Source organism: Trachurus japonicus, chromosome 11, assembly GCF_045865225.1.
Source record: "Trachurus japonicus isolate A0001 chromosome 11, Traja_1.0".
NCBI lineage: Eukaryota > Metazoa > Chordata > Actinopteri > Carangiformes > Carangidae > Trachurus > Trachurus japonicus.
The window spans coordinates 22,310,332-22,330,317 of NC_140917.1; the positions used below are offsets into that span (position 1 = coordinate 22,310,332).

The 19,986-nt window shown below is 41.0% G+C and overlaps 1 protein-coding gene across 4 annotated transcripts in view; it reads left to right on the forward strand.

Moving 5' to 3' along the window:
• gabbr2 (gamma-aminobutyric acid (GABA) B receptor, 2) overlaps positions 1 to 15,872 on the forward strand; it is a 185,509-nt gene extending 169,637 nt beyond the window's left edge. For all 4 annotated transcript variants that reach the window (XM_085791840.1, XM_085791842.1, XM_085791839.1 and 1 more), the window contains exons 14-19: positions 774 to 884; positions 2,813 to 3,037; positions 3,195 to 3,377; positions 4,106 to 4,235; positions 9,456 to 9,573; positions 12,081 to 15,872. In XM_085791840.1, the coding sequence (XP_085647966.1) occupies positions 774 to 884; positions 2,813 to 3,037; positions 3,195 to 3,377; positions 4,106 to 4,235; positions 9,456 to 9,573; positions 12,081 to 12,246 (933 nt within the window). In that variant the 3' untranslated portion in view covers positions 12,247 to 15,872. The remainder of the gene's footprint in view (positions 1 to 773; positions 885 to 2,812; positions 3,038 to 3,194; positions 3,378 to 4,105; positions 4,236 to 9,455; positions 9,574 to 12,080) is intronic.
• The last annotated feature ends 4,114 nt before the right edge of the window (positions 15,873 to 19,986 follow it).

Below are 19,986 nucleotides of genomic sequence, written 5' to 3' on the forward strand. Positions count from 1 at the left end.
AGGTGTCTCAGTTGATATATTGGTGTGGCCTCAGATGAATCCACACAGGCCAAACTAATGCTCTTATTAAAGGCTTTTTAAAGCTCTGCCTAACAGGGAGAAAGAGCGAAAGGGAGTGATGTGTTTTAGCATATTAATATCCACCTCGGATGCTAATTTGCCCTTTGAGTCACCTGTGTCACCAGCTGCAGTGAAAGACAAGTGGAAATGAAAAGAAAGCACGAGAAACGGGGCGACAGGGACAGGATGGAGAGATTGCGTGACAGAGCCTGAGCGAGAAACAAGGAAGAAAGGGGGAGGTGTAAATCACATTAATGAATAGGCTTCATTAGTTGTGCCCATTAGCGTACTAAGCATGGATTCATTTAACTTCGGCCGACTTTGGAGAAGCCCAGTGGCCACGGTGGGACACCGTTTGATTACACACCTGGATGTTTGATCACTGACACCCCTCATTCTGACTGGCTGCGGACAGTCTGTTCAGCGTCTGTCCCTGAATGTGAAATGAGAACACCTGCAAACAGGAAACTAATGTGGGAACACTTTACAGGCTTACTGAGGATTTCCTCCTTTCTGAGCTCATTTACTGGTTTTCTCTGTTGGTTGTATCGCTCCTCCAGGTAACGCTGCATGCTTCACTGTAACCCAACCTTAGGGCCTGCTTCCGCTTATTTGTTCTTCTGTCTAATTTGCGTAAGTGCTTTTTTTTGTTGTTGTTGTTGTTGGGTGTCTCACTCAATTCTTTTCCTGTCCATGTGTTTGTGTATCACTAGGCGGACCCCCAAGGCCGAGACATCGCCATCCGTCCCTTCTTGGAACACTGTGAGAACACCCACATGACCATTTGGCTGGGCATCGTCTATGCCTACAAGGGGCTGCTAATGGTGAGAGAACACCAAATTTCTCTGTGTACTCAAAAGTCTGCTTGCACAAATGTGCAACATCTGCTGATGTGATGCCTAACAGCCTCGTTAACGTGCACGTCTGAGGCTTGATGTCTTTTCTTTTCGTATTATTGTTGGTATGTTACCCTATTCAAGAAATGTGTGCTAGCATTAAACCTTAAGTATCTGCTTTAAAGCTCCTCACGTGTGTATGAACACGTGAATACTGTATGTGTGTGTTTAGTGTGTAGTGGTAAGTGTGTATGTCACAGGCACTGAAAAAGGAGGAATCCCTCATCCAGTATGGACAGAAATACAATAATTAAATTCAACACTGATGCGTATAGAAGACAAATATAACGAAAGTAAAATTACAGTACGGAGAATCAGATTGACAGCATTACACAAGTAGACTGTAAACATAGATGTGGACTGATATGGATCAGTGAAGATGGCGCCAAAACAGGAATTATCCGGGCCATAAGAACTCCTCTCTACTGTGACGACTTGGAAAGAGACAGACTACATTACACACAAGTGACTGCTCACATAACCACTGTAAAACCTCATATTGCAGTGTATAACAGTTTAGCCTGTGCTCCAACTACTACAGTTTTAATGCATATAGACCATTAAGTGACAATGATGGTTTTAATAGTCTTCCAAGCATCATTATCGAATATTATTATATTTTTTATCTTGATAGATCAGTAGAACTGATTTGCTGTTGAATAAATGTGTTCACTGATTTCATTTGCATATTATTCATAATTCCAGTCTCATCAGTAGAGTACAGTTGATTCTGCAGGCAGACACTGAATATTTACTTCTATGTATAATATAATTGTTAATGTTAATATTTTAGGAATTCAGTTCACATGGGCACTTTGGCACTGACAAGATGATAAGGGCAGGGGCCCAAGTCTGCGCTGTATCTGACCATGTACCTGTCATGGTGTGTGAGACACAGTTCTAATCAAACTCTAACACACCCTATAGGAATTTTCCATTTCCCCACCACATGTTTTAAAACCTCCGAGAGGCAGGAGCACCTGTAAATTATGCAAACCTCACTACATTCACGGTGAGGCGAAGGAGAAGGAGCGAGACACAGCGGTAAATCATCTTAAGCAGAGAACACAGAGGATGCTGCGTGAAAGTTATCACAGTGAAATGTCAAAGACGGCGAGGTGGAAGGAGGGAGAAAATTGCGGGTTAACTAGCTGAAGGGCTTCGGTGTGAAAATAATAAGGGAAGAAAGAGTTTGTATGAAGTGATTGGCAGGAGCCCACATCTGTATAAGACATAGAGGAGAGGGGACAGCACAGCAAAAAAGAGGCATTAAAGCTTCAGTCACCAATGCACCGCACACACTTAAACACGCACAAGCTCACACATGAATACATGCACGCACACTTCACCGAAAACCTCACACACCTGAGGCGCACTAATCCTCGATGACTGTTCTTTTAATTCTGCCGCTTGTCATTCCACTAACTCTAATTTAGATTTGAGAATAAGCAGGCAGGCCACCTTACACGGCAGGCTGAATTATTCAGGCAGGCTGTGGCTGCTGCTGCTGAAACTCTAATGTTCCTCCAAACAATTTATTCTCTCACACTAAATAAACATTTTACTGGCATGAAACCTGAGGCTGCTTTAAAGTGTCTCTTTAGATTATTTCTCTCCTCATTAAGACTTTATCATATTATGAAGTCAATTTGTGTTTGATATTTTTTTTATGAAGCGAGTAAAACCTGCACTCTATTATATTAGTATTTATGAAGAACAATAAAGAGAACTAAATCAATCTGTGCACTGCCCCACAGAAAGGAGCTCACACCTTCTTTTAACCAGAGTTAGATATTCTGTAAATTACTCTGTGATGTAATATTTTCCCAAAACTTTATCTCTCTTTTCCCTTCTAGTTATTTGGTTGTTTTCTGGCATGGGAGACCAGGAATGTGAGCATCCCCGCCCTCAACGACAGCAAATACATTGGGATGAGTGTGTACAACGTGGGCATCATGTGCATCATCGGCGCTGCTGTGTCCTTTCTGACCAGAGACCAGCCCAATGTCCAGTTCTGCATCGTAGCACTAGTGATCATCTTTTGCAGCACGATCACGCTCTGCCTGGTCTTCGTTCCCAAGGTCAGTTCATGTGTGAAAGAGAGAGAAATGTGTTTAATTATCACCCCATTCACACACCACACTTCAGCCCCATCCAACAAAAAATGCAACGTAAACAGTTATGTGGAGCTTTTCCATGTAATCTCATCTTCACGAAAGCTCATAACCTCTCCTGCAGTTTATCACCATGAGAACCAACCCAGATGCAGCCACCCAGAACCGGAGGTTAAAGTTCACCCAGAACCAGAAGAAGGAAGACTCAAAGACCTCCACCTCGGTCACCAGCGTCAACCAAGCCAACACTTCTCGACTGGATGGGCTTCAAACTGATAACCACCGCCTCCGCATGAGGATAACAGAGGTCTGACCCCCCCACACACACATACACACACACACACAATGAATGATTTTACTACAATAATGGAACAGAAACAGAGACATGTACTGTCATTGAAGGTCAGAAATTGATCAAAGGTTTAAACTAAAGAAAATAATTTAACCTCAATGGACTTCAACACAGTGGCTCTGTGTAGCCAGTTCATTTGCAAGTATCATTCAATCCATTGAAGTTAGTTGTTTAAAGCAACTCTCACCACTTCAAGAGACTCTTTTGTCACTGAGTGTCTGTGGCCCTTGTCCTGGGCTATACACTCATTATTCATTTCTTTAAAATGTTCATCCATTCTGACATTGATTGACATCTGATAAAATCCCTTGGCAGTCGTGGCTTTCTACCAGGTCTCTCAGAGATGAACTGTTGTCCTTGGTGTTGTTCATGACTGAGGAGCTAGTTTGACACCCGGGAGGACAAGAAAAGTTATTCTGACAGGAGCCTTTTACATTCCTCACTGGATGGTGAAGAATGTGGCTGGAGCAGTTGCTGTAAATAAAGTACTAGACTCCATGCTGGGTAATATTTGTCTGATAACCTTGAAGCTGACTTGAAGTTGTCTGTGAATAAGGTATGCAAAGATGGTTTTGGTTTGGTTCATTATGTACTTAATCTAGTTTAGCATCTACTGTATTTTTCCCCTATTTTTTAAAAACAAAACAACAACTAATAATCTGTCTGTTTTTCTGTTTAAAAAGCTGGACAAGGAGCTGGAGGAAGTGACCATGCAGCTGCAGGACACTCCAGAGAAAACTCCATACATCAAACAGAACCATTACCCGGACGCAAACAACATCCTCAGCATACGCAACTTCACGGATGGTAAAGGTGAGAAACTGACTATACGTTTCCATCTACAGTCTTTTATCAATAATGGACCCCCTTCCCCCCAAGCCTGGGTTCATACTTTTATACATAACATTGAGGTGGAATAAAGGCAGACAATTCCCACACTGAACAGGCTGCATAAAAGCAGCTTATCACAGTCCTATTAGAGTATGATTAACTTTTGCCGGTTTACAGCACCCAGTGGAATATAATCTGTTTAGAATCAACTTATTTCATGAAACCACCATTTCAGTTATATCATGAATTCACAAATAGGGCCTCTTCAACTTTATTTGACATTGTGTTGAATAATGCACTTCATCAGTTTGACCACCTATGCCATGCAAAAACTCATAACAGTATGGAAGTGTTTCTGGGGATGCAAAAAAAAAAGTGATGGGCTCAATTGATGAAGTTGTTTTCTGAATTTGCACGTCTGTGTCTTTGCATGTGTTTTCTTACGTAAGCTGCAGTGCTTTGACCCCTGAGGGCCACCGTAGCTTTGTGCAAAATGTTTCACTATTGTTGAAATCCAAGATGGTTAAGTGAGAGCTCAGTGCTGCTGCTGGTGGCTGGAAACGATATCATAGCAATCCTGTAGTACCATGTGGTTTAGTTTTTCATACAGTAATGTGTATCACTATAACTAGGCTTCCTAGGAACATATTCCATAGAAAAATATACATTAAACTGGTTAATGTCACAGTTTCATAATCCTGTTGACATTCACAATTTGTTAATGGTAAGAAATGGAGGGCTTATCCCCTCACACTATGAAATAATAATTCCTGACAACATCTGATGTAGGTTTAGTGGCATCAGTGTAGGATTTTAATGCTGCGTTCAGAGCAGCAGAATACCTTGAGGTTTCTTTTTTTCTGTTTCTGAGCTCCTGTCCGCGGGAGGTGAAGAAGGGAGACAGGCACACTCTGTCTGACAGAGAGCCTGTGACGTCTCTGAGAATGAGTCATGAGATTAGCTACAGTTCCTGAATACCTCAGCGCTGCTTGGCAAGTTCAGAACACACTGTAGTCATGCTTTATCAACTCTTTCACCTTTAATTATAAACCCCAGAGTGTGTCTACACTCGTTTTCACCTAATTGTTAAGTGTTTGGGGGTGGGGGTAGTGGCGCTGTCTGCTGTCTGTTGAACAATGTGCTTGAGAACACATATGAGAGAAGACTTCAGAAAAGGGAGGAAGCAGTTAAGATGAATCATCATTGGGACAGACAAGCAGATGGAAACACAATCTGAATCTAACATTTAAAGACGCATTGCCTGGTTCATGCTGTTTGAACTGACACAGCCATATCTTAGATATTATGAAGCTGGGCTCCTAAAATTGAATCAGTGAATTGCTGCACCCCAGCAGCATCGCTTTGTATTACGCACCATTTTAAGAGACATGGGGTGATGGTGATGTACAGCAGCCAGATCCGGCATGTCTGATGCACACGCCAGCACAAAGCTGCTCTCGGGGGTGTCTAATGGATCTGTCTGAGTTTGGGAAGGTAAGAGAGCAAAGCAGCTGCGCTCATCCTGCGGATTGGGAGCAGAGGATGTTAGAAATGTTCGAGAAGCTTCTCATCTGTGAAAGTTCATAGTTACGCAATGAACTGATGGCAGTTAATGAGTACATTCAGGGAGCGACTATCCAATGCTGCTTCTTTGTCTTTTAGTTTGCTCTCTGCTTCCCCCTGTTTCTCCTTCCTCTCTGCTTCTCATCTTTTGCAACTGCGCACGCACAAACACACCAGACACACGCCCTCCTGTTGTAGTCCAAATATTGTCTGGCTTTAAAATAATTTGAGGTGGTGGGGGGTTGGGGGTTGGGGTTTGTTATTATGTGGTGGTACACTCACAAGGATAGATCTGAAATAAAAAAAAATGTCTGTGTTGTTATGCTGTTGGTTGGAGCAGCTCGGTGTTGAGGAGTCAGTGCCAAGATTATTTTAATTAGTAAGTAATGAGCGGCCATCTGTGAGATTTTTGACCTTCCTATATTTATCCACCCAGAAACTGCATCAAATTTTCTTAATCAAGAGATGTTTCAGTGGTTTGAGATTTTATAAGACTACTTAACTGTCATGGGTCAGGGCACAGTTTTTTATTATGTGTCTATAAAAATCTTTGTACACAATATGTCAATTTTTTGGGAAAAAAAATCTTGACATAAAAAAATGTGACATGTTACCTGAAAATAATGAACCACCCTCAGTTAACACATCGTCTTATTGTGTGATCTGGCAGGAGCTGACAGCTGATCAGACTCTCTTTGCTGAACTTCACATTGTGTGGGCTCATGGAAATAGATCTATTTTTAATCTTTATATGTGCTCTCTTGGTTATGTTGTCAAGAGACAATTACAACCAAAGACTTGTCAGTATGAATATGCATTTACAGAGAGATTTTTATATGAAGAAAAACAGACTGTGACCAACAGTGTGTATCTGTTTTCTATAGATTTATCAAAATACCAAACAGTATATGAATCATATTTATAAACAGTATGGATGCAGAAACATGAAATATGTGTAACCTCTCCAGGCCAACAGCTGCAGTTGGTGGTGAGAATATATCTCCCATAATGGATACATATGTGGAAAAACATGCTGGAGGAGAAATTGGTCTGTTTGGTTTTTTTTTACCCGTTACTTAAATGCATTAGTATTGATAATAACCCAGTACTAAGAACTGATTTCATGTCACCACGCACACAATATATGATGAGCCCAGTTTACTCATCTGAGGCTGCTCTCACACTGCACACACTACTTTACTGTAACTCTTCATACAGAGACCAGAGACCGAAAGGTTTTCGGTCTCTGGGATGTTGAACTGTTTTCTGAAGGGAGCGAAGGAGACAGAGGGTTTAGAGAAAACTAGTTCAGACAAAGAGAGACAGCATGTTAGGTGGTACTCGCAAACATCAGCCTGACACACATTATGGAAATAAAATCACAGGTCATTAAGCCTCCTTTAAAGATCACCAGCATATAAACTTTTCCCAGCCTCAATCTGCTTATGCTTGACACTCATCATCATCATCATTGTCGTTGTCGTCGTCGGCTCCTAACTCTAGTCATCAGTATTCATAAGAGAGCTGATCTGAATGTATTGGGGGCTGTGGATGAGTGGCTGTTATAAGAGTAGAACGCCATGTCAACAGTGATTACACTCACTCACAAAGGGTGAGAAGCAACTCTCCATCCCTCTTTCTCTCTCTCTCTCTCTATCATTCTTTCTTCCTTTCTCTTCGTCTTTCTCTCTCTGAATATGTCCAAGCACATGGTGATGCTGGTGTTTTCTGACAGATTGGCCTTTTTAATATGAGATGTTGCAGTATGTTATCAATTCATAGTAACTTGTGAATCTAATATCATGTTTATGACTTCGACACTTGCAGCAATTATTCCCCTGTGGACCAGAAAATCCAATCCATCATACTGCAACTGAAAATGATGCCGATGACCTCAGGGCTCATTTTATGGTTTTATTTTTCTTCTTGATCACTGCTTTAATTATTCTTGATTAACTGTTTATCAATCGATGGTCAGAAAAAAATACTCATCCCAGTTTTTACAGAGCACAATAGGACCCTTCAAAATGCATGTTTTGACTGGCAATCTGATGGACAGAGTTGTATAACAGGACAAAAATCTCACATTTTAGAATATTTTTTTAATGACGTTTGTGTAATTATTAGTGTTGAAAATGTTGTTGAAAAACTGTTTAAATTATTTCACTGTCCATCAATTATTTAATTAAATTAATCAGTTCATAGTTTTAACTTGGTTTCTAAATGAATAAACATAGAACTGTGAGAGTAGATAGAAGGTTTATGCTGATTAACTCTTGTTCGTTAAACATTTGATCTTAAAACTCTTACTACACTCTGCGTAAGGTGTTATACAGCCTAGAACTGGCCCTGTGGGAAAAAAAATCATGGCCCAGTACTTTCTTTGTAGCACAAACACATATTATGTGTCTGAATCCATAATTAACTATATAAATATCTCTGTCTGGGCTTTTAACACAGCATGAGAAGCACAAGGTTAGGCTCTTTTCAAAATGCAAAAACTAGTCTGCTCTAAAATAGTCCAGTGAGCTCAGATGGCCAATCAGGGCATGGAGCACTGTGATCAGTGAATCAGGTCACAAAGTGCTGGGATATCTGGGACAACAGGAGAGAAAACTCTGTAGGGAAAAATCATCCCACTACTCTCCAGGTGCTACTCCTGAAAAGTGATGTTTGTTTACTGTAATTCTTATTGTGTTTCAGCCTCATCAACTCCAACATCCTCTGCAACATTAAGAAAATGCAGAAATCATGTTTTGTCCTCCCTGCCTTCCTCTCCTGATAAAGGACTGTTCATTCTTTTACTTTGTGTCCGTTTCCACTTAATGCATATTTGTCCCACACAGCGACAATTTTATTTTTCACTAGTGCTTTATAGTTCATCCTGCATACTGAGTGGAAATATTTATTTCAAAAGCCAACATTATATTTTTTCCACGTTAGCCTAAATAAGACATCATTAGCCTATAGGTGTTGTGGAGCGTCACCACAATTTCGAGCTCTTCATTCAGTTCACAGACAGTAACGGCAACATTTCAGAACATGAACATTGTATCATGTTGTTTAAGGGGTTGTTTGAATTATATGACGTATACGTCACTTGTAGTAGATGTAGCACACTCATTCTGGGAGCAGGCTGAACAGAATCTACTGCATCTACTCATATATACCTCACACAACCCCACATCAAAAAACCAAAACTATCCCTTCAATGCATTGCATTGACGTCACACAAGAACACTTGTATGCCGTCATCAGTCCCAGAGGAATCCCCTCTCCAGTACCTGCTGTGGAAAAACAAGTGGTGTCATGTTCTCTAGATATTGACATCAGCTGGGTACAAATTGGTGGTTCTTGTGACAGAAAGTGACAAAATCACTTCTTGCATGGACAAAAGTTATTGCTTAAAAATCAAGAAGCATCTTTCATGTTCATGACTACCCTTCTCCCAAACAACTGAAGAAACAAATGAGGATCCTGACCCAGATATAAGCACCAAATGTTTCGGCAAATGCCCTTAATATCAGGTCTCAGGCTCTGGGCATGCGCAGCTGGTGTCAGCCGAGCAGTTAACTGTGACAGCCCTCTTGACACAGCCTGCCGCGTTGTTTATGAGGTTTACATGTGTTTTCAATGCAGATGGCGAGAAGTCGATACTGAAGAACCACCTGGAGCAGAAGCCTCAGGCGCAGTGGGGCTCCATGGACCCTTCCAGAATAAACAGAGGTCCCCTGGAGGATATCAACTCACCCGAACAGTGAGCTCTCCCGTTTCTTCAGCACCTCTACCCCCATGTCCCTCCCCCTCTCCTCCTCCCTCTTGTCAGCTTTCTCTTCAGACTGCACGTCACACATATCACAACCACCAGCCGCTCTCAGGCAGTTGCTCTGGCAACAGAGCCCGGCGAAAGCATGGGCCGGCCCTGTAAATTTCTATCTCCCACGCACATCAACATACATATAACCACGTAGAGTGTACGCGTGTATTCTCCCACCATGCAGGACTTACTGCAGCCTGTACGCTCGCCGTGAAACACTTAGAGACACGTGCGCTTGTACAGTGTGCACACATTCACCTGCAGTAGATTGATTTGTTGTCCCAACTTGTAAAAGAAGATGGTTTTGGACTCTCAAAACACTCATGCGACAAATGCAGATCTACATTCACTTATTATTTATAAGGTGGCAGAGCTGAGGGATGTCGACTTCATCAATGGGGGGGGGGGGGGACACTTCATGCATCATTGAGAGCTCTCCCTCCCTTATTCGTTTAACCAGAACCAGAAGAAGAATGCACAACGTAGTGGGACAGACAGACAGAGAAAGAAGAGAAAGAAGAGACAGCAAGCAAGGAGGGTAAAATACTGAGGTAGAGGGCAGTTACAGAGAAGAGAAGGATTCAGGCAGAAGGATGTTTAGATAGGAAAGTGAGACAAATAAGGAGAATGAGAGAAAGAAAGAGGTAGAGACTCACAGAGGCTTATGTAACCAGTGATTTACAGCTCGCATTGGAAGCAGCTCTGAAAATAGACAGGGAGGAGAACAGAAGTAAAGGAACACTCAGAGCTATTCCCATGCCACATGAATGTTTGATCACATGGAGGGAAGAGAGATGAAGAGGCAGTGAGAGAGAAAGAGACAAATATAAAGAAGTTAGTATGGAGGGAGGTGAGGTGGTGGAGGAGGACGAATGGTAACGCTTTGTGACATGACAAATGCAAAGTCACACACCAGGTGCATGTAATTGTCAAGTGCAGCATCTGTGTGTCATATAGAGAACACAGAATATACACACTGAAATTCCCTCGGAAGAGAGACTGTGTTTCCGACAGAAATGGGACAGGTCATGATAACTGACTAGGCCTGAGAACTATTAATATTTTAAAGTTCACCTAATTAAGACATTTTTCTAGGTCTGTCGCTGACTGAGCTTGAATTTCATTCCCCCTCTTATTTATTTATTTATTTATTTTACATAACTGGCATTTGGTTATGCAATTTTCTTGAGAACGGCTGGCAGTGGCACTGGCTCTGGCGAGGTAGGGTGTGAACTGTCACACCAGGCGGAAGCATGAAATGTTCTTTTTGTCAGATGATCCCAGAAGCTGGGAGGCACGGTGGATTAACGACTTAGAAAGGAGAGAAGAAGGGAAGGCGGCTGCTAAAGAATACAGGGAAAACAATTAGAAGAATTGCTGAGAGTTTGCATGAACTATACTTTGCCTGTCTGTTCTCAGTAGGGATATTCATAATTTCCCTGTCAATTACCTTTTGTTCAGTGTGTTTCCAACCTTAACATCCACGTGTCTGTTCTGCATGTGGTTATGTATTTCACCTGTCAAGTGATGCCGGTTAATTCTTACTCAACACACGTGCAACCTTGTTTTTTGTTTTCTTGCTCAAATACTACCAAACAAGACGTTGTCTGTCCTACTTTCCACCTTACTTGTTTACAACATCAGGGCGTTAGTGTCAGTATCAGATGGCTGCATAACGCAACAGCTACCCAACATTGTACATTAATAAAATATTGACAATTAGTTAAACCAACCAGTCATTCTGGTTCCTACGTCTCCATACAGCTATCGTGATTTAAACAACATCAAACACAACCTGTGAGAATCTTAACAGTAAATTGGGCAAGTCTACTACATGGCCTGAGAGAGAATCAGACCGTAACACATTATTTTCCCCCTGTGTCTCTCCCTTTTGTCTTTGTCAGTACTTTCGAATCAATACTCACTGAAGTTGAATGTTAAGTATTAATAAACAATAGGCTTACTCACCCACAGCTGACTGTTTTATATTCTGTAGAGTGTTACTATATAATTTTGCCCTCATTTCGACGTGTATGTAAAGTCTATTAACATAAAGAAATTAGTTCATTTTGGATTATTTTGCAGCACTTTATATGCAATTTTAGTCCCAGGGCATTTTGTTATGTTCCATTTATGTAGTGAAACACAAAGTACAGAAGGTGATAATGCTTACTCTTTGTTTTACACCATGGACCAACCTCAGTTTGTGCCACAGACAAAAGGCCAATAAACATTGTTTATTATCTTTTTTCCCCCTCTCCTTAACCAAGTGAACAGTTGAAATTGGTTAAATGCAAGACAGATACAGACAGACTTCTACTGAGTGCACAATGAAAGCATAGTATAGCCTTGGTTGGTGTCACATGAACATAATTGTCAGTGAAGTTGGTAAATATACTTAGTTACTTTGTATGCCTGACATTGTACCTTACCTTCTCTCCCTGCAGCATACAACGTCGACTGTCCTTGCAGCTTCCCATCCTGCACCATGCCTACCTACCTTCCATAGGAGGGGTTGATGCCAGCTGCACCAGCCCCAGTGGCAGCCCTGGTTCCAGCCCACGTCACAGACACATGCCCCCCTCCTACCGGGTAATGGTCTCTGGCCTGTGAGCTTCGTTCACTCCTCCACCTGGCTCTTTGCAGAGGAGACATATATGGTTCTTTTTTTCTACAACAAATAGACTGATATCATCAGCGTATGTGCGTATTTTGTCTCAGAACAAGGAGGACAGGGGGAGAAGAGAGGGAGGGGGATCGGCCGAGTTTCACTCTTTGTACCTCTTCACCCCGGCCTCTCTTGAGAACTGAAACCCTCAGTCAGGAAGGGGTGCGAGGAGACAGAGGGGGCACTGGATGACCCTATCAAACTCCCACAGTTCACAGCAATGTCCCCTTGTTCGTCTGCTCCCCTCGCCTAGGCATATACACATATGCACAATAAAACAAACACAAACATACACAAATACACACATGCACGAACACACTGACACCCCAATAGCAGAGCAGTGGTGGACCAGCCCTGACCTGACGTGTAGCCTTATCTGCTTCAGAGGGGATTGTCTGTTTCTGTTCCTTATCTGTTGTATGTCTGTGCTCACAGCTACGCGTGAGCTCGTCATCTAACTCGAGTATTTCACTGCTTCAGTGACTGGATACAGGTGTGGAGACATGGAATTTACAAAAACCCAACAAAGGAAAATCCAATTTACTCCCCGTCCACTTCCCAACCTCGTGGAGACGTGTAAATATCATCATTTCAGACTTTGATGTAAGCTGTATGCTGTAAGCTTTGTATATGCTGTGAATGGACAATTAAAGGGGTTCAAGAAGTGGAGTGTGTAAGAGAGGCAGGTAGGCAAATGAAAGCTTCTAAAACATGGCATCCGACCTACAAAGACTTAGACATGTGTATGAAAGAGATATGAATTAATTTGTGTAACTGCTGATAAATTAGCTTATGGGCAGCAAAGTGAGATACATCAAAGCCTGTGAGTCACACAACATGAAAAGGCTCCAGAGGGACACTGCTCCAACGTGGAGTAAGACTCACATGGCTGTTTTTTTTTTCACTTTGCTAAATTTGCACCACTGATTTTCGTCAGATATTTCACATCAGACTTTGCATATGGCCTTCCATGTTTATTTTTATTTTATTTAAATCAAAAATAGATAACTAAACAAATGACTCAATCATTTTTAATACATCCTCCGAAAGCATGTTAAACAGAATATTGATATGCCTTTTACCGGGTCTCCAAGGCTGCATATTATGTTAGATAATAGAGCTAAAAGACACCACAAGAGTGTTCCACAGTTGTCTTTTAATGCGTGTTATATGCCAAGAAATGCACACATTCAGATGTACACTTAAAACGCAAGAGAGCACCTTATAAATTCAGGTGCTTTTCAGTCAAGGCATTAGTGACGGGCCTGGTCATATCGATTCCTACAGAGTGGTCTCTACAGACTGTTAAGATGTCCATCTGATCGAGCCCTCACAGCTAACCAGCACAGTAAAGGGCAATGAGGTTCATGTCAGTGACAAGAGGGCACAAGACTCTGACCTAAAATTCTTCCGAAGAAATAAAACTCAAGAGTTGATGGTGGAAAGGATGTAGGTCTGCCGGATCCACAGCTAGTCTGGATTAAACGGTTGACCTGAATTTCCATGAGCGGGCAGTCAAGACAATGAACGGATGGGAGCCTCAAGAAATAAGCCCCAACCAGCTGTAGCTTTCAGTTCCAAGACGGTGATGACACCACTGCTGGTCACAGTGATAGAGCATAAAGCACAGACACAGGGCTTTCTTTCACAGATAATATTGAGTGTCACAAGAAATCACTTCACACTTAGCAACAGTGAACATACCTCAGTTGCTATGGAAATGTAATTCAGTGCCGTTGAACTCGGCCCAAGAAGGCTGCACTGAGCAAAACGGTCATCGACACAGTGTTGTCATTTTTTTGTAAAACTGTCCTCATGCAGGAGAAAAGCAAACAGGGACTCCGGACTAAAAAGGACTTTTTATCGAGTGTGAGGTTTGTTCTCAGCATATGTTTCACCATTGGTGTCTTGGTTTTTAGTTTTTAAGGCGTTTGTTGAGCGCTGTGCCTGTTGTCTTATATTGTAGCCTGCAGGAACCAACAATACATATTAGGGTGATAATGGCGCTGACCCAGCAAACTACAGCATTGGCCACACATCTGTAAATTGTACGTGTCATAGATTTATTTGAATTCAATGCCTCAATGCATGGGACAGTATGGGAGAACTTGGTGAAAGCTCCACTTAAGCTAGAGTGGATTTCCTCTCCGAGCTGGCGTCTGATCAAAAACACTGTCAATCAGCTGCAAGGTCAGTGGAGGACACGGGGACGAAGTGGGACACGAGCCCAGCACAGATCCACCCGCTGTCGGACATATCATGGTGTCTCCCTGTGAGAGCTCCTCCCTCTTCCAGCCCCCTGCTGAGCACAGGAGCAAGAAAATCCCGAGCACAGACCTCCAAGGAGTCACGGCTTGTCCAGCACCCTTGCCAACCAGAGAATCACAGTCACTTGACAAGTGAGTGAGAGACATTGTCAGAGGATTGGTTCTTCCTTCAGGAGAAGAAAAACCAACCGCACATTTTATATATTACATTATATGTGATTGTGTACAATTTGCTGATACCCTGATGATGGTGTCCATGTATGGAATATTTGGTATTTGGCTTTCTCAAGACGGCATGAAATAAAATGTATAATTCACAGAGTTACCTCTGTTTTTGCAACTGTCGTGACAAATCCACTCTGTTGTTTCATCCTCTCACCTGCAATTGGTTTGACGTATACTTCCTTACAAAACATGGACCTTTGAGTTCTTTAAACATGTCAATGCCAAGATTCTCAGTGACAAACTCAACTTTATCATATCGACTATGCTACTGGTTTAGCAGTTATTCACTGAGGGCAATAAAGTGAAGGTAGTAGCAAAAGATCAATCTTAATAACCAACTCCTGGCATTTACCAAATTAAAAATTTCCTCTTTTTTTTTCTTTTTTTTTGTCCATTCAGAATGCCAAATGCAAATCATCAGGTATATTGTTCTAGTTATGAAACTGTGCCCTGATTTTTTTTTTCTCTTTTAATACAATTAATTTCAATCTTTTTCAACATGGATGAAAAATTGTTCAAATGCAACTGTAGTAGGTCAAGGGCTCATAATTTCCTGTAATAAATAACATCATGCTGATGGTTTGTATTTGCCACAGGTCTTTTTATCTCTTTAGTTTGAAGGTCAAAATGACATATACGTATATAATTATATCTTTGTATGTGTCATCATCAGGGTTTCTGGAGAACACGAAACATACATGTCCAAAAATATAACAATATGACGTATATATTAAGTGGAAAAACACACAGGTCCATACTGTTACTGTTTTGTCAGTTAGATATGTGGTATCACATGGCGTTAAGTTCAATTAAGAGTTTAAACGGTAAACAAAACCTATGTTAAATGCAACATGTTGAGGGGCAATAACTTGTTTTCTTATTACAGAAAGAATAGAGAACTATATATGTATATGTAAAGATCTTTACGTACATTCTCATTTTTACATAGGAGATATTTCACAGAAATGCCATAAGGATACTTGGACGTCATTTTTTTAATTTACAGTATCTGTAACTATGTTATGTACAGATGAGGTATAGATATGAAAAAGTTGTATAAATAAGTATCACACTTGGAACACCTGAACATTTTTGGAGCCATTAGTTGTTATTGGGGGAGGGGGGGATTGAATAACATTCTTCTTTTATTGTCTGAATGTTATGGACAGCCTTTACTTTTCACATCATCGTTAAATAAAGTGAGACTGAAAATAATGAAACGCTTGTTTTCATCTGCACATAAATCTTTGATGTAGTAAAATTATTCCTCTGAATCTACAAAGCATGCTTGTATTTACAAGGTTGATTTAAAGGAGGTAAAGACATCAGCTTTAAAGTTGCTAAAGGTGACACAAGTAAAAAAAAAAATTAAAAAAAAGTATTTAAATGTAAGATAACTAGTTAAGGCTATCATTAGTCTGTCTAAGGTCAAAAAGGACTTAACAGTTGCAATTATTATTGTTGTGTTTATGCATTTATGCCACACATATTAACTAATATAGTTTTGTTTGTTTTTTAATCTTTTTAAATTTACTTTTGAATGAAAAAACACAGACATTTTTATAGTAGGACATTATCATATTTTCATTATCTACACTGGTGGTTTTCCTACAAGTTCAGTTGGGGGAGGCCCGAGTTCGAAACCCACTCAGGGCAGGCCAGACAACATCAGTCACATTCACACAAATTTAAAAAAGATGTACGTGGTCCACGTGGTAATTTATTAACAACAATCCATTAGTTTCAACATACAAACCTTCATTAAAGACATTAAAGTGACTTATATGGAAGCAGCAGAGGCCAAGTTCTGAGAAAACAGTCCCTTAGCTATTCAGAAAGGTCAATTAACATTTTTAGTGGCACTCACACATGTGAAACACTATGTGAAATATTTAACAGCAACCACTCTCATGCACAGACCTCACTGTACAACTGGAACTGGGCCTACTGCAGAAATGATCCAAAACATTCACCATCACAATGAGAACTGTCTCTAAAGATACAAATTGATTTTCATAACATGTAGTTTTTAATTTGAGCTCAAATAAATGACATCTGAGTTACAAGGAGTTAGCCAAATCTCTTAAGGAGCAGTCTGGCCTTTTGATATCAATATCACACTTATGCACACAAATGAGTAGTTTGAATTATATCTCAGTTAATCAGTTTTAGAGGTGCTGGCTGGTGTTTGGGGAGAACTTGGCTCCCCAAAGTTTCCCCTTGCTTCCAGTGTTCATGTTAAGCTACATTAATTGCTTCCCCCTGCAGCTCCATACAAGTCTCTACACCCGCCTCTGTGCAAGAACATGGATGCAGATTTTCTCCAAATACCAAGATCCTCCTTTAAGTTGAACTGACAATCCATTTGACTTTACACCACAACTGATAACCTTGTGACGGCTGTAACTGTTCATTTAACTCAGCAGGACGTGAAGTGAAGTTAAGCTTTCCGATCCAGTGTGATGCCTCTGCTGCTGCTTACTGATTCAACGATAACCACAGATTTTTGCGGAGCTGCTTCCCAGTGTGTGTGTGTGTGTGTGTGTAAATGCTGCATGACCTTCTCTCTCGTCTCTGCGGGATCACGCTGTGCAAATGGAAGGCGGGTTGATTAAGTTGACCTAGGTGTCAGTGGAAGGGGAGCGTCTATGTATCCTCCTTCACATCAGATGGCTCCATTGGAGAAATGAAGGCTTGGTCGCCAAGCACACAAGCCCCTGCTAATATATCCAATTTATCCATTTCGTTCATGCATGTATACATTAAGCTGCATTGATCTGGAGATTGAGAAGGACATACACAAACACAGATATGAATTTCATTGGAGCTTCTTTGACAGTTTTTATGTCACAATAACTTTATTTTATGACGGTGTCTTAACGCGACACCAAGGTCATGTATTTTGAAGAGCTCTGGCAGCTGTTGACCAAAATTGTAGCCAACACACAAAACTTCTGACTCATTGAATCAACTAATCATATTTTTTTTCATCCAAGCCAGCGGCACAGCTTTATGGTCAGTATTGACACTGTGTCAACTGGTTCTCCACTTTGATCCAGACCAGATTATTTTGACTGGACTGGAATCAGATGAATCATGAATCATTCATGGTTTGAGTGGAAGGAATCGCACACAACTTTGGTTTTGATTTCCTACGGAGCCCCTAAAGGGACATGGAAGGGCATGGAAAAAGTCCTTCCATGTCCCTTTAGGGGCTCTGTAGATTTCTCATCCAGTGCCATCATTTGTGCATCATTTATTTTCAGATGATAGCATTTAAGCTGTACTTTGTGTTTAGTGTCAATTAGCAAATATTAGCATGCTCACACACTAACATAACAAATAATAGTATATGATGTTAGCATTCAGCTACGTCTGTGTAAGACAGCTTCACAAAGCTGCTTGAATTGCTGTCTACTTACTCTACACACGTTTTTTATGTAGTATTTCTATTTAACCCTTTTAAGTTTTGTTTTGTTTAGTTTTAGTATAGAGACAGGAAAAGGGGAGACAGAGAGAGGGGGAATGACATGCAGCAAAGGGCTGCCCGTGGAATCGAACCAGGGCCACTGCAGCGAGGACGATGGACTACCCTGTACCTGCTTTAACACATTTTAAATGTAAATTCATCTCCTTTACAGTTGAAGGCTTTAATTGATCTCAACATTCCTGTTCTCACTTTTCTTTTACACCCTGGAGACTTCTCATAGATCGAGTGTGCTTTGTGTTTTTGGACCACCGTAATTTTTGTGATTGACAATGTTTTGTTGTAAATCTTCCTGAATGAACAAAGACAGCGTCTCATGAGATTATCTTTGATCCAGACCTCAATCCACACCTGACTTTGTACAGATGATTATAGAAATCCTCGTTGCAGTGGGATGCATTGAGGCAGGAAAATACACGGCTGTACACCCCCATATACACACCGACGTATGACTCATTCAACAGACACTCTGCACACAGACTTGCAGCACACTAAAAGCAAAAGCAGAACTAGAATCTTTGCCTTAGAACATGTTTCTGCTGCATGTTCTTTGTGTAGTTTACAAAGGCTGAAATGTTTTAAGTTTAATGCTGTAATAAAAAAAGAAGCTCTTCACTTCCATTAAGATCATGGACTATTCATCTGGGAGAAGCGACGACACTGACACAGAGGCATAATGCTCCAGTCTTCGGTCTCTGGAGCCAGAGTTTCTGAGGTCCCAGTAACCTTTGTTAGTGGTTTATTACCTGTGCCGTTGGTCACCATTTCCCCCATTAATCTGCAGCATTCAAGGATTTTCAGATGTGACTTCTAATCCCTCCTCAGCACCACATTAGGGCAATCCAATCTCATCAAGATGAGTGGTCAAGGGCATATTGGAGCAGACATCCGAGAGAGGAGCATATGCCTTATGTATTAGTATGCTAGTCAGAGCACATAGAGCTCCTCACACAAATGTGTTGATGAAAATTCCCAGCAAGCTAATCATTCATGTTTAAATTGAAACATCACTGATAATGATTCAATAATTACATTATGTTAGATATGATGTGGATAATCCCTTGATGTATGGCCTTATTGTCCCAAAACCTCATTTCACTGTGTTGAAAAACAGCCATTTCCTGGAGGAGCGTGTGGGGCCCAGGTTGACTGATGCCTCCATACATACCAGGATACGTGATTAGAGAGAGAGTTATGGCCAGTAGTTACAATCTCCTGCAGATACATTTATGGCTGACATATAATGACGGCACACTCGGCTGAGTCCACAGTAAATCCAGGACGAGAAGACTTCTTCTGTCCTTGAGAATTCTGTTAAGGTCTTCACTCAAGTCACCGAAAGCAGCTGTGACCTACTCTAAATCTGCAGCCTTCGATAACCGGTCAGCGTCGCATTGATTTATCCTCGTCTGCCGTAATGTTTAATGTACCTGTAAAAGACTGTACCTGTGTTTTATTTCCTTAACTACAAATCATGCATACTTATTACTAACAATATTCAAATGGATGTAGTTCACAAAATAAGAGTTGGACCTCGACTATTGAACGTTTTTTTCACTTCTGGCCCTAAAAAATTCTTGAATTTAAAACCAAAAAAAAACACTGTCTGGTTAAACCAGGTGTCTTGCCTTGTAAATGGATGGATGCATTGTGCAACTAAACCTAACACACAGGTCTCCCCATCCCTCTGCAGTACCAAATAATTG